At 50.7% G+C, this 12,777-nt stretch overlaps 5 protein-coding genes across 5 annotated transcripts; 1 reads left to right on the forward strand and 4 right to left on the reverse strand.

The window, feature by feature from the left end:
• Positions 1-931: 931 nt before the first annotated feature.
• N7471_006597 (putative extracellular serine-rich protein) lies at positions 932-1,336 on the forward strand (the record flags this gene model as incomplete). The annotated part of the gene is made up of 1 exon (XM_057279316.1): positions 932-1,336. One exon carries the CDS (start codon positions 932-934, stop codon positions 1,334-1,336), a length of 405 nt encoding a protein of 134 aa, XP_057138926.1.
• A 742-nt stretch (positions 1,337-2,078) lies between these two features.
• Positions 2,079-3,773, reverse strand: N7471_006598 (putative mRNA processing protein (Mss51); the record flags this gene model as incomplete). Its single annotated transcript, XM_057279317.1, has 3 exons — positions 2,079-2,109; positions 2,163-2,820; positions 2,894-3,773. The coding sequence occupies 3 exons, from the start codon at positions 3,771-3,773 to the stop codon at positions 2,079-2,081; spliced, it is 1,569 nt and encodes a 522-aa protein (XP_057138927.1).
• Positions 3,774-4,077: 304 nt separating this feature from the next.
• N7471_006599 (OSBP family protein) lies at positions 4,078-8,236 on the reverse strand (the record flags this gene model as incomplete). Its single annotated transcript, XM_057279318.1, has 5 exons — positions 4,078-4,848; positions 4,910-5,263; positions 5,323-6,704; positions 6,778-7,991; positions 8,217-8,236. 5 exons carry the CDS (start codon positions 8,234-8,236, stop codon positions 4,078-4,080), a joined length of 3,741 nt encoding a protein of 1,246 aa, XP_057138928.1.
• Positions 8,237-8,522: 286 nt separating this feature from the next.
• Positions 8,523-9,704, reverse strand: N7471_006600 (ATP synthase complex assembly protein ATP12; the record flags this gene model as incomplete). Its single annotated transcript, XM_057279319.1, has 2 exons — positions 8,523-9,316; positions 9,410-9,704. The coding sequence occupies 2 exons, from the start codon at positions 9,702-9,704 to the stop codon at positions 8,523-8,525; spliced, it is 1,089 nt and encodes a 362-aa protein (XP_057138929.1).
• Positions 9,705-10,129: 425 nt separating this feature from the next.
• On the reverse strand, positions 10,130-12,685 carry N7471_006601 (glycosyltransferase family 2 protein). The gene is made up of 4 exons (XM_057279320.1): positions 12,606-12,685; positions 11,686-12,555; positions 11,230-11,521; positions 10,130-10,889 (listed from the first exon to the last, which is right to left on the reverse strand). The coding sequence occupies exons 1-4, from the start codon at positions 12,641-12,643 to the stop codon at positions 10,776-10,778; spliced, it is 1,314 nt and encodes a 437-aa protein (XP_057138930.1). The 5' UTR covers positions 12,644-12,685; the 3' UTR covers positions 10,130-10,775.
• Positions 12,686-12,777: the final 92 nt, after the last annotated feature.

Here is a 12,777-nt window from a genome sequence, read left to right on the forward strand (position 1 = left end):
ATGTTTTTGCTTTTTGCTTTCTACTTTTGCTTTCTGACTGCTGGGTTATTATGGCTCTACCTGGCTTATGTTGATGGGCCTTAATGCTATGATAAAAGACGATTGGGATGGATGTTTGCTTGTGACTTTGATACCCCGGTTTGGGAACTTGCCCTTGGCCTGTACAACAGTATTGTTTATATCCATAAGCGCTTTGCTTCTACTAATGTGAAGGCGATATTGAATTGGACCTGAAACTGTATACAGTCTAGATTGTAATAACGAACAAACTAAGAACGAGATATAGTATAAATTGTAGTCTCAGATCATTTACGGAGTACATGGGTTACATTAGCTACATGTACATTAGGTGATTATGCTTGTGTTCGTTTTTGGCCTATATATGACCTTGCCTGTCCAATAGTGTGGATTTCTTTGAAGTTAGTCATGGAATATGAAGAAGAGGAAGACTCTAAGAGTATAGAAATGACGCGAGGATATTCCTAAATTGGACTAGTTGTACTGTCGGAAATCAGAACGAGTAACTATGAGGAAGTCCGAGAATAGGAGAAGTCATTTAATAATAGAAGAAGAGAAGGAAAGATCGTAAAGAAGATTTTTGATCTATAACGATGAATCGATATACAAAGTAGGAATGACATTCCAATGGTTGGGTGACGGAGCCTTAGTACCTTGATGCCTTGATGCCTTGATGCCTCGGTAACTGTCCCGTACCCCCAACGATACAAGCGCCTTGGAACTCCCTTTTTCTTCAACTCCTGTCTTTCTCCCTGCAACCTCTCCTGTTCGAAACAGTGTCACTCTTTTGTTCTCACAGCTATCACATTCTTTTATCAGCTGCATTCACTCTTTTGACTCGAATTACTCTCTTCTCGCAATTCTCAATTCTCAATTCCCAATATCATAACAACTTTTGAACCAAACATCAACAATGCAGTTCACTAAGGCTCTCCTCTTCCTCTCGGCCCTCGCGCCTGTCGCGTTCGCCGCTGAATCTGCCACAGCCGACTGTGTCACCAAGACCATCACTCTGGTGCCCTCCGGCTACACTGCTCCCCCATCGTCCACCCCGACTCCCACCCCGACCTCAACCTCGACTGAAACTCCCTCGTCGACCTGGACGCCTGTCATCACTAGCACTCCCTCCTCCAGTGCTACCCCTTCTATGAGCCACATTGCCAGCTCCTCCACACCCCTGATCAAGGCTAGCAGCACCCCTGCCGGTGAGAGTGCCTCGGCTACTCCTTCCGCCCCTGCTACCAATGCTGCCTCAATCCACCTCCCTGGCTTCATGGCTGCTGGTGCAGCCGCCATTGCTGGTCTTCTCATGATCTAAGCTCCATTTCCTGACTCATTTGGACGAGTGATTGTTTGAGTTATACCCACCGATCTTGGTCTCGACTTTTGTCGCATTGCATCCAGTGTCAGCCTAGTCTTGGTACTGGACTGCTTTGGCCATCTAGAATGGCCCCCACTTGATCCCTCCCATGTCTTTTTGGGATATTTTCTTCTCTACATATTATTCCTTCTCGACGTACCGTTTTTTTAACCTTCTTACTTTCTGGTTACGGTGGTTTTGACACGTGTTTTCCGATTTTCCGATGTTTATACCCTTTTCTTCTACGATACTCCTCTTTTGATCTCATCCAAGCATTTTTTGATCTTAATGCTACTACCTTTCTGTCTTGGATGACTTTGGATTCTTTCTCCGCATTGATGCTTGCATCTTTGTTCTTGGATGTCATACTACTATCAACGAGTGTAAGACTTACGAGCTTTACTTTTTGTGCAATTGATACATTTCATTGTGGCTGCATTTGGCCTTTGCTTAATCTGTAATCATTCAATCATGACCGAAGCGTTTACTTACATATATAGTATGGATTCCTGGCGTCTCGATGAGAGTTTAGCTATAGCTTCATCTACGACATATGCTTGACAAAAATAACACTAGCTGAATCAAGCGCATCGATAATCGTGAATAACTTCGGAGAGGACTGAAAATGATCTTATCTACTACAATGACCCCAAGAACGGGCACCAAAAAATATCGTACAGAAAGGAGAGCTATAACTAGCCTACTCCTCCTTGGAGAAAGCAGCTTCATATCTGTCGAGCAAGTTAGCCAATAGTCCTCCACTCAGCAAAAAGACACCACATACCTCTTGCCTCGGAAGGCCCACAATCCCCAGTTTCCACAAGAAACATCATGAGGATCCTGATCATTCAGATCCCAGCGCAGACTGCGGAAGATATTCTCCCCGGGCTCAAGAAGCACATCAAACTCCCCACGACACTTCTCACCCACCCACTTAATATCACGCTCCAGATCCCACTGCGTATACCCAGTACAGATGATAGGAACCTTAGTCTCGAGCAACTGAGGCAGCGTCTCCTCCCACTCATGCGAGCTAGCGGGGTGACCCAGACCAGGATGGAAGAGCATGAAGCAATCAAGGTAAGGATCGAAGGGACCGAAATACTGCGCCTTGTTCATAGTGTGGAAGTAGTCCACGTAAGTAGTGATCTTCATCTGGCCACCGAGTCTGTCCTCGACGATGCCACCGAAGGGGTTCTCGGGCGTGCGCTCGGGAAGCGGATACTCTCCGTCTCGGTTCGCCATGCTCTCCGGCCCGATGAAGATTAGGTGCAGCAGGGCGCGCGGGTACATGTACTGCAGCTGCAGCCAGACGTCGCGGGGGAGGGAGGACTCTGCGCGAGCGCCGAGGATGAAGATTCGCACTGGGGGGGCTTTCAGACGGAGGCCTTTGACGTCGATGCTTTCACCGGCTTTAGGGGGGTGGAGGGAGTAGCGGAGGGCTGGTGATGGGTTAGTTTGTTGTGTGAAGATACTGCTAGCAGTCCTCTACTGCTGTATAGGATCAAGACTTACCACTCAGACTCTTCAATCCCTCCGGCGTGAGTCGTCCATCGGAACGAACACTGTACGGGCTAAGCTCGTGCAAGACACTGCCGATTGTCTGGGGGTAGGTGAGCATGCGGGTAACCTGACGCATGGAGCGATCGTCGTTGATAGCCGCGAATTCACGGGTGTAGAGGTAAGTATCCCAGTTAGTCATGTTGATAACGAAGTTATCATCCTGAGGACCGGGGTAATGGAATTCAGGGAAGAAGCGGCCGGAGTTCAGGTCGTGATCGTCCTCATTGATCTGGCGCAGTGTATCACAGATCTCGAGATGAGCCTCGAAGTCATCCATCCAGTGTTCCTCGGAGCAGTAGACTGGCACACCGCAGTCGGGGCACTCGAAGTGCGAATGGGCCGGGGGCAGGTTTGCATCATCGGTGTTTTTTCTGGCTTCAGGGTCGTGGGGCGAGACGGCCGCGCGGGTCTGCTGGTGGCTTGGGTGGGGACAGAAGGCATTCTGCTTGATGAACTCGGCGCGTTTGCGGATTGCTGGCGAGGGCGAGTTCGAGAAGGAGTGGAACAGGTTGTCGGGTTTCAGGACGGCCTGAGGGTTGTTAACCCGAGTGTTGACGGAGGACCCGGTTGCCGTGTGAGCTGCTCGCTGGGCGAGGGGCGAAGGCGAGGACTTGGGAGCACAGCAGGACTGGCTGTGTGTGTGCTTGGGCTGCTCTGGGGAGCTGCCCAGCGATCGACTGTTGCGTTGCGAGCCGAAGCTGCGGATGAAAGACGGGGAGATGGGGCTTCTTCTCCGCGTGGTGACGAGGCTCTGCAGGCGAGCCTGAGGGGCTGGGGCCCGGACTCCTTGACGGAGGACCTGTAGGCACTGGACACAAGTGTATCCTGCCATTGCGATGTCAATTGGTTGTGGAGGGGAACCGATCAGACCACGGATAGCTCTGGGGATGTTTTTGCGGCGACACGTGACTGATAACGACCATCTATGAAACGAAGGTATCTGCAACTTTGGCTTTGAATTAGCAGGTTTATTGTATTAAGTAGGTGAGCCTTACGTACAGATGTACCATTTAGTATCTAATTTTACTCAGATGAGCCCATATCCGCAAAAAAGCTATCCAGAATTCATTCGTTTATTTATGATAATTGAGAGTCTTGTACAGAGGAACAAGCCAAAACAACAAGCCAAGTACCTCTCAGAAGATATCCTCGGCTCGACTCCACTCACGCGCATCTCTGGACTCCCAGTATTTTCCATTATGAGCCCAGAACTCCTCTCCAGTAACAGGACACTTGTCACGAGTGAACCATTGTGGCGCGTAGACCTCGCCACCGGTATCGCGTTCTCTGCGCTTGGCACGCTGCTTCTCTTCAACACGGTGCTTCTCATCAGCAGCCAAATCATACTCACCGTCTTCCATAGCACGCTGATCGGGTCGCCGTCTGGTATCGGTAGGAGGTAGCCACTCCTTCAAGCCCTCGGGGAGAGCATTGAGCGTAATGACGAATGGAGTCAGGTTAAAGGGTATACCAGTAGGACGAGCATGAGCCTGCCAAACCAAGAAGGTCTTGTCGGACTCAGGATCCTGGCCGGAGACAGGTGCCTCAAATCCGGGGGTGTGGCGGGCGTAGATTTTATCGTTCCAGCGGCCACCGATGCTCCACTTGGGGGAGCCTTGGCTATCGACGACCTTTCCTGTCACCTGGTAGGCTGATGAGGCCTTCCAGCCACGGGGCTTAAAGTCGAGGTAGCAGACTTCGCCGGTGGTCCAGTTTTTGATTTCCATCAGACCGTAGTTGTCTACTGTGGGGTTCCCAGTGATGATGCCAATAACTGACGAGGTCACCTTCTTCCAGGTGTAGAGTTCCTCTCCGCCAGAGGAAGGTCGCAGCTTCAGGAACCATGTGCCCAGCAGGTTGATATCGAAGGATTTGCCGTAAAACTTGGACTTGAGGGAGGATTCACCCTGAAGTTTGTTAGCTTAGCTCTGCTAACAGAAATTGGGTAACAAAATCGGATGCACTTACCCAGTAGTCCCATTTGGGTGACTCGGCCCACGCAGCTCCAATCGGTGGGTGATGGCTGACTTGCTCCACAAAGAATCGATAGCCCTTGTCCGGACGCACGTACTCGAAGGTTTCACCCAAAAGGGGGTTGAAGGGCTTTGCGACACGGCCGATGGTCGAGGCATACTCACTTGCGGCGTACGAGGCGACGTAGACCAGGCGTTCCATTGAATCGGACCGACCAGCAGCGATATCAAGGAGGTCGGTATATTCAAGATCCTCAGCCACTCGCTGAAGCAGTGAAGTTGGTTCGTTGAAGGACACCGGGAGTGTCATCTTCGTCATGTCCTTTCCAATCATAGATTTCAGGATACTCTAAACAGTAGTTAGCACTGGCGAAAAAAAGAAAGAAAGAAGTAAACACCACAGCTTACCCATAAAGAAATCTTTGGCCGATCATCAGCATCCATCTTAAGTCGCTCTCTAACGGGATCTTCATAACCCTTAAAGGAGGGTGCAATGATGGTACTCTTCACAGCCCGAAGCTCAGCACTTTCATCTTTAGATGGTTCCACGTTGTTCTTCTCGGCGTTGAAATCCTCTACCTCGATTTCACCTGCATCAATAGCATCAAAGAATTCTTCCTCGTCCGTTTCTGAATCGTAGAGACTGCTGAGTTTGGAGTAGGTCGATGGCCTGCGAGAGAGTGCGGGTATCGCGGATGGTTGCTGTGTAGGCTGGTCTGCTTCATCCATCGTCTCGGTAACCCCAGCTTCAGTTTGGCTGGCCTTAAGACTCTGGTTCTCTGTTTGCAAACGGGGTGTCACACCGGCGATAGAACGGCTACTGCCCGTTGCGCTCTCCAGGGCTTCCTTCAGAGCCCGCTTGGTCCGCTTCCGCTTCTCCTCGGACTCGCCCATCTTGGATTGTAGCTCCTCGTGCTCGCGGGCCACACGGGCCATGCTTTCTTCCCACATCTGACGAATGGACTCCTCTCTACTGAGACGAGACTGCCAATAAGAGTCTCGGTCCCGTGAGATTTTGAGCAGATTCTGCACTAGACCCTTGAGGCTGCTGACTGCAGCTTCATAGGCACCGAGGGCCTGTTCGAGGGCTGGATCCGCAATGGTCATTTCCGGATTCTTGGATTTCTCGGCCTGTAGCGAGGCAGCCACATTTGCAAGAAGATCCAACTGAAGCTTCGCAGATTGTGCGGTAATATTGAGAGCATCCTTATCAGCGGCTGGGATCTCATTCTCGTGGCTTGAACCGTAGTCGATAAATTCTTCATCCTCGACCTCTCCGTCCGGCGCAGATGTGACATGACTGATTACTCTGTTCATGTCGTTTGGAACATGGACCTGATCATAAGAACCGCCATAAGCGGAGCTATCCTCGTCTCCAGCTGGAATATCCAGGGTGGTGCGGGATGCATATGTGCTGAGCCTGGTGCCACTGCTACTACCACCCCCCAAAGATGGAGGAGCTAGACCCTTTGTGCTGGGCTTGTGAGAAAGGCCGGACTCTGATGGTGTATCCGCAAGGCGTCCTTCTGTCTGATCGATCTTAGCCTGGCGAAGCACCTCTGCATTCTTCGACCGCTGACGCTCCTCCTCCTTCGCTTCATCCTTGGCCCACTGAATGGCATTGTTAAGGGACCAGAACCAGCGTTTTGCCTCCACAACATGGTTGGCCTTGAGGTGGTATTTGACCGATGACTTGCCGTGGATTTCAAAACGCGTCTTGTCTTGCGCATCCATGCTAAGTCTAGCAATCTTCATGTTGATCGCACCGCGACAGGCAGAGCCGGCATCATCTATAGAGCAAGTTAGCAGGGGTCGACGGCACGAGGGACAATGAGAAGGCGGAAGCATAAGCCCTGAACTTACCCTGGTGCTTATAATAACTCAAAACTCCATCCTCCAGAACGAACCAGCGCAGCTTGTACCCCGTTGTATAATTCGTCCATTTCTTAAGATAGCCTCTCATCTCGCGGGCATCCTTGCCTGCAAGCGGGGCATCGCCAATCGAAACACGCCCGGTAAGGCCCTGAGCATTACTATTTCCGAGAATAGCCCTTTCCTGAATACCGCGCTGAGCAATAGCAGCAGCGGGTGATCTCTTCAAGAGAGCGCGGGTTTTATCATCTTTGGTAACATCCTGCGGTAGCTTCCCCTTCTTGTCACGACGGAAAGGATCCGCGCCATGCGTCAGAAGGATTTCAATGAGTTGCGCATCTTTATTTCTAGCACCCTCGTGCAGAAGCGTGCCACCGGAATGGGCTGTCGTTGGGTCGGTAACCAGGTCGTAGCTGTTCACATCCATAATACCCTCCACTCGGGGTTCCTCGAGCAAAGCCTCCAAGCCCTTATAATCAGAGCTTCCAATCAAAGCCTGGATTTCCTGGTTCTTGCTATCGATGAAGAGAGACCGCGCAAGCTGAAGCTGCTGGAAGATTTCAGGGGTACGGGCCAAATCGAGAGGCGTCTGACCCCGATAATTGACAATAGAATCGTTGATAGACGGATGGTTCAGCAATTCGCGAACAAGCGGGCCCCTCCCCAGCTGGGCGGCAATGTGAAGTGGCGTGTTTCCATCCCGGTCTCGCGAGTTAATATCGATGTCCTCCGCGTCGGACAGCACATATTCCACGATCTGAGGCTCGGCGCACTGCAGAGCCAAATGGAGGACGGTCGTGCCATTGAGACAACTCACGCCCTGCGGGTCGATGGTATCCTTAATGGCCTTGGAGATGGCAGTGGTGTCGCCGCTGCGCAAGATCTCGAAGAGACGAAAGGTGCGAACGGACTGCTCGAGCGACATGCTGCCAGTCTCCATTTGATTCAAGGAAGGCAGGTCTTCGACTGTGTCCATATCCTCGGCGGATTCTTGAATGGCCGGTGGCGGACTCGGGTCCTGGCCTTGTTTGCGACGGCTGTGGCGGCTGCTGCTGCGGGTGTGTTTCAGCGAGCCAGGGCTCGAAGAGACGGAGGTGGCCGAGTTGGTGTCTCCGTTATCATCGGGGTCTTTATCTTCGCCTTTGGACTTGTCGCGGTGGAGGAGGGCAAGTGCTATTGCGCTTCGAGAGCGTTTGTGTTTCTGCCTGAAAGACAGCGGCATGTCAGTACAAAATCCGTACAAAGTCCGTACAGCGCACCGTGTACACCATGTACACCGTTCACATGTGACTGCTTCAAAGGCCACAGGCTCAGGAGACATGTACCAAGGCAGTTAAGCCAAGGTATTTTCCCCCGGGGCGTCACAGCTGTCATGACGCATGATGAACCATGGATCCAGTGTCCCTAGTGCCAAAGGGAAACGAACTTACCCTTCTGGTTTATCAGACATCCTTGCACACTGGACTATATCCAATACATCAAATGTTGTCTGCGCAAGGTTGAGGACTTGGAATGAAATTGGGGGGGGGGGGGGGGGGGGGCCCTCGGGCCCTTGTTTGGGGGGCAAATGATGCTGATCTCCGCCTTGGCATGAGGGTTCCCCTCGAGTCATTTTTGTTATACAGAATATGGTGAATTCATGGTAGTATTCATTTAACACACGCATTTTTACAAAAAGGCCATACAGGCCATCTATATCTATCATACAGTATACCCAATATACAGACGCTCGTAGCTTATCGAGTCTCCCCACTAACCAAGATCACAACACTGCCCAATTGTCGCTTCAAGTCTTCCTTGCCAACATCGTGAGTGTCCTCAACCTCACCCCACATATTAGTCTGCCAGGTCACCTCCAGACTCGACGCCTCAGCCGCCTCCTCGATGCCGAACTTCCTTGTCTCGGGTCGCTGAATGTGGCGGAAGTTCTCACTCCATTCCACCACCAGGCGGACCGCGATGAGAAGACTCTTGGAAGCAAGGATTGCCCGCTCAAGACCGGCCAGGTCATACGCAGACAGTTCCGAAACCCAGGTGCAGATGCTGTCTTTGGTACCCTTTGGCTGGGAGAGAGGGAGGATGCTATTGGTATCAAGGATAGGGATGATTTCAAGGCCAGGCCAGACCTTGGTGGACAAAAAGCTCATGACGTCCCCTGCGATTCTTGTTTGAATCTGGCGAAGACTCTCGATGGGCTTTCCGTCGGCCGTCGTCCGTTCCAAGACGTGCCTTTGTCGCTCGGGCTCCCAGCAGAGTAGCGTATCGGTATCTAGGTAACGCATGGCAGTTGTGATAATCTGTTTTCTGGTGGTGCTGTTGCCCTCGGCATCTTCGCGGGCGATATCGGTGGCGCGGGCTGCGAGGGAGGTCATGGGGATAAGGTGGGTTCTGAGAGCCTGCTGGGCGGAGGCCATCACATCCCACTCCAGCGCAACAGCGTGGGCGAGGTGAGGCTTGGTGGAGGGAATAGACAGGACTTCTTTTGCCGGGGTTCTGACGGGTCGCTTATCAAGCAGGACTTGATATTCGTCTGGTTAAAGAAGTGAATGGGTTAGCTGGCGAGTATTACCGGATGACGTGATCAATCAATGAGAAAGATAGCCAACGCCCATTCCACTCATACCTGACTTTCCATGCACATGGACATCCTTCCAAAACCGTTTCTTCAACGCAGCAGTGAGGTTGTATCGCGATGCTTCACCCTCGGAAGCTGGGAGCTCCGCATCATTCGATTTTGAGGTCTCCTTGAACTCTGCTGACGGAGTAGCCGGAGCTTTAGGCGGAGGGCCATGGGCAGTGACTGGGTGTGCAACAGCTGATCTGAAGGGAGACGAGTGGATGCGCCGGCATAACGAGACGGGGTGACGGGCAACGGCGGATAGCTGCGATGGAAGCGCAGCGCGAGCAAAAGCGACCATTTCTTAAGCGAAGGACCAGGCCCTTGGCAATGTATTAGATTAAAGAGAGAAGGGGTTGGAGGGGGACAATTGGTTCCTGGATCCAAAGAGTGTTTGGAACTCGAACATTTTGGCCCGGAAAGTCTTGGCTCGCCACACGCGCCACATCTTAACCCCAAACGAGATCTACATGTACAATCTACCGAGTAACTAACTAACTAACTAACTAACTAGTTAACTAACTACGGAAGTACCTTGTCTCACGTGAATTATACATGATCAGCTCACTTTGGCACTATTTTCGTACTACATCCAAGCCTCTTTGGGCTGGTTCTAGACCGAATCATCTGCATGGCATCAGAAGTAGAAACTATGACAGGATGCATCCATTGCTCCGAGGTAGCTTTAGGGTTCTATTCTCTATATCCCTGGATAATTGGTATGCGTATATTCGAATCAATTAGAGATTATCTGCAGTTTGGTAAAAGCAAAAGAGAAAAACAACTAAAAGTTCAGAATACCACCTTGCATCTAAGAAAAAGGACAAAAAGCTCTCACAGAAAACTCAGGGGAATCAAAGCTGAAAAGCAAACTGAGACGCAAAGAGTCAAGCACAGAACAATCGCAAAACGACGACATCCGCCCATGCTTTTGTAATTTACAAGAAGAGAAGGGGAAAAAAGCCTCGATGAATGGAGACCGGCCACCATTTTTGTTTTTGATAACCAGGCAATCATGTGCAGAGAAAGACAAACATTGGGCAGAAGAAGTAAAGACGCCACACTCATTAGTGAGGAACTGACGTTGGAGAGGAAGAGCATTGCCACTTCGAAGCTCGTATCACTCTCGACAACTTGGCGACACAGGCAGAATGGCCAGGGTAGAAGGTTTGGAGAAGAAAAGGGATAAAACCAGGGCAGATCTAGAATCAAAGCAGAGCATATGGGTGTCGTCACGGCGTTTCGTCATGATATAAAGGGCCAAGTCAATGGGCTAGAAGTTCTCCCTGTTCCCAGTACAAAGGGATATGGTAGACCAATCCCCGAGGGAAAGTAGAACAGGAAATGGATCTTCGGTAAAAAATCGAAGAACTCATTTAATGAGATATTGCGGATAGTACGGTTGCTTCATTCGATCGGCATCCGTCCGCTTCTTCATACGCTCAGCATCGTAATCATCGGCGCCATCACGGCTACCCCATGTTGTCTGTAAAAAAAAAAAACTCAAAGTCAGTCGAGCTCTCGGATAATCAGATGTAAAAATATGCCAAAGATCAAATCAGAACTGCAGATAGCTGCGCGATCTAAAACAATCGGAAAAATAGGCAAATAGTGGGTAAACAGAGCTGCAAGCGAGAGGAGACGATGATCAAAGCGCTGTGATGCTGAGTTGTCATAGGAGGGGGTTGCGCTTGGATACACTCTCGGCTTATGTGCACCAGATAAGGAAAAAAGGAAGGAGAAAAAACAAAACAAAACCAAGAAATGCGAAACAAAATATGAAAAGAATTAAAAAAAAAAAAAGGAAAGGAAAGAATTTAACATACCACATTCAATGTCATTACGGCGTACATCTTGATTGCACCGTGTAAATAACCGAAGATGACCGAGACTGGTAGCAACAGCACATCGACTGGATAGCGAAGATAATGACCCAACAGCTTAATCCACTTGCTAGTGAAGATCCAGAGGTAGAGCATAGTCATGGATTGATCGTGCAATGATTCTCCCCACGATCCAGTCGCCTTGTGGCACAGCCAGACAAGTAAAATGTCGCCTAAAAAGGCAGGCGGCGACAAAGTGGTCAGGTGAACGGCATAAGCGCTCCAAGGTTGACGACTATAGAAATGTTAGCTCGATTCTGCTAGCAAAGAAAGAAAGTTGTTTCTTTGTTTCCCCAGGGTCACACCAAGGCCTTACGCCTAGACTCGGACCAAAAAGACTCTTTTTGACCCGATCAAAGAGAAAGCAAAACCGAGAGGGAGGGGAAAAGTTGCACTCACTGCCAAATGTGCTTTTCGTGAAACATCGAAGTCAGATTGCTCCGCCAATTACTTCTGGACCAGCGGGCGCATTGCTTCAAGAAACGAGGGTTGTCCTCGAGAGTTGTCAGCACCTCTGCCTCTGGGTGGTACTGCATATAAGTTTCCCATCCGTGCGAGACCATCCAACGGGTGATAAAGTTATCATCGTCGGCGTTGAGTTGGTACTTCCCCCACCACCACTCCTCATTGGTGAAAGCATAGGTGAAGGCCTCATTCTGCAGAATTCGTGTCCGATACGCAACCGTCCGTCCCGACATGCAGGGAAGTCCACCGTCCACATGCGTAGTCGCGCCGCAGTCGAAGTTGCGTCGTTCCAGGTACAAAGCACCCAAGAAGCCCCAGACTCGCTGTGAGAGGCTCGGCGCAATCGCCCGGCGCAATCGCTGACAGGTCACCACTCCACCGTATTTCTCGTCCTTTTCGAAGGGGGCCAGAATCCAGGGGAGGAGAGTACGCGGCCAGCTCACGTCGTCATCGGCGAGAAGGGTAATGTCGGTTCGGACCTCGGGGATAGCTTCGGTCATTTGACGGCGCTTGTTGGGATGCTTGACTGTGAACAAACGAATTCGAGATTTGGATGCTGGCATGGCGCTCAGCATCTCCTCGGCCTTGGTGCGATTGGCCTCGATTGTCACCAGGAGCAATTCGAAAGGGTGATTGTCGAGAATTGTCCGGATTGTCTCCACCAGCTCATCGCCACAGCCCTCCAACGATGGAATGATCACCGTCACATCTTGCGATGTCAGTTTGGGGTTCTCCGGTGGTGGAATTGGCTTAAATGACCAAAAGGAGAACAAGTTGAACACGAGTCGAGTGTAACGATAGAGACTGGTTACTCGTTAGCTAGTGGTCGGAATGAGCTCCCAACATGTACTCACAAGAGTGTGACGAATGCTCGCAGAAACGGGAATGCCATGGTGTGAAACTTGACTGTCCCCACGTAACCCTAACTATTTTTTTGGGGGGCAAGGGGGGGATTCTCTTCCTTTTTAGAGACAGGGAGGTATGAGCATTCAATGCGCTATACCTGTTGACCAAGTCCGGTCAATT

The sequence above is a fragment of the Penicillium samsonianum genome (genome assembly GCF_028829775.1).
Source record: "Penicillium samsonianum strain IBT 33392 chromosome Unknown utg000003l_segment0_segment0, whole genome shotgun sequence".
NCBI lineage: Eukaryota > Fungi > Ascomycota > Eurotiomycetes > Eurotiales > Aspergillaceae > Penicillium > Penicillium samsonianum.